Source organism: Sinocyclocheilus grahami, unplaced genomic scaffold, assembly GCF_001515645.1.
Source record: "Sinocyclocheilus grahami isolate Dianchi unplaced genomic scaffold, SAMN03320097.WGS_v1.1 scaffold24781.1, whole genome shotgun sequence".
Classification (NCBI taxonomy): Eukaryota; Metazoa; Chordata; class Actinopteri; order Cypriniformes; family Cyprinidae; genus Sinocyclocheilus; species Sinocyclocheilus grahami.
In genome coordinates, this window is record NW_015519603.1 from 1,839 (window position 1) to 2,764 (window position 926).

At 36.0% G+C, this 926-nt stretch overlaps 1 protein-coding gene across 1 annotated transcript in view; it reads left to right on the forward strand.

Annotated features, from left to right (window-relative positions):
- LOC107580109 (acyl carrier protein, mitochondrial-like) overlaps window positions 1-920 on the forward strand; it is a 2,260-nt gene extending 1,340 nt beyond the window's left edge. The window contains exons 3-5 of the mRNA XM_016265853.1: window positions 141-228; window positions 336-441; window positions 528-920. Coding sequence (XP_016121339.1) covers window positions 141-228; window positions 336-427 — 180 coding nt within the window. The 3' untranslated portion in view covers window positions 428-441; window positions 528-920. The remainder of the gene's footprint in view (window positions 1-140; window positions 229-335; window positions 442-527) is intronic.
- Window positions 921-926: the final 6 nt, after the last annotated feature.

The following is a 926-nucleotide window of genomic DNA, read 5'->3' on the forward strand; positions in this document are numbered from 1 at the left end:
AAATGCTTGAGAAGTAATTTTTTTTCATTCATTGTTAGTTTAATGTGTTTTTTGTAGTTAGACAAGCTGCTCTTTTTACATTGAGATATTGTATATACAGATTCCTAGCATCAATCTCTGATACTTTTTCGCTCCTCAAGCTGCAAACATCATCTCATTTCATGAAAGATCTGGGGCTGGACAGCTTGGACCAGGTGGAGATTATAATGGCTATGGAAGATGAGTTCGGTTAGTATGGGGTTGTTCCCGTACCATTAAAGCATATCACAGGTTTCAAATACTTTCTAAACATTTGATTTGAATTGTGGTGCTCAAACACATTGTTCCATCCGCAGGATTTGAGATACCAGACGCAGAGGCTGAGAAGCTTATGACTCCTGCGGAGATTGTACAGTACATTGCAGATAAAAAAGATGTTTATGAATAGAAGCAAGTCATATGGTAAGTCCTTTTAAATTAATACTTAGATTGTAGGCAACCAGTGCATGCTTGGTAATTTTCTCTTAGTCATGTCTTTTTTGTTTCAGGTACGGATCGACTCTATATTAAACAATTCGGATGTTTGGCTGCATCCAGTGTCTGTCAAACTATTTTCTTCTGTCTCTTGCTTATGGAGTCAACTGCCTTGTCATGTACTATTGTATTTAATGAAAATGTCACTATAAACTCATTGGAACCTGAGCTGAAAATAAAGCCAAGACTAAATTGTAATTCTTCAGTTTGCATTGCACCAAGTGAAGCCTCATTGTAATTCCTCTAGTGGATGAGTAGTGTTACTGCAACTTAAATTCAAGGTCAGTGCCACTTAAAAAATGTCAGTGCAAGAACTTAAAAGATGCTGTGCAATATTTCCATCAAAATACTGCATCCTTTCACCAGATTAAAATGCATAATTGTAAGTAAACCATAGGATGATGTTTTAAAAA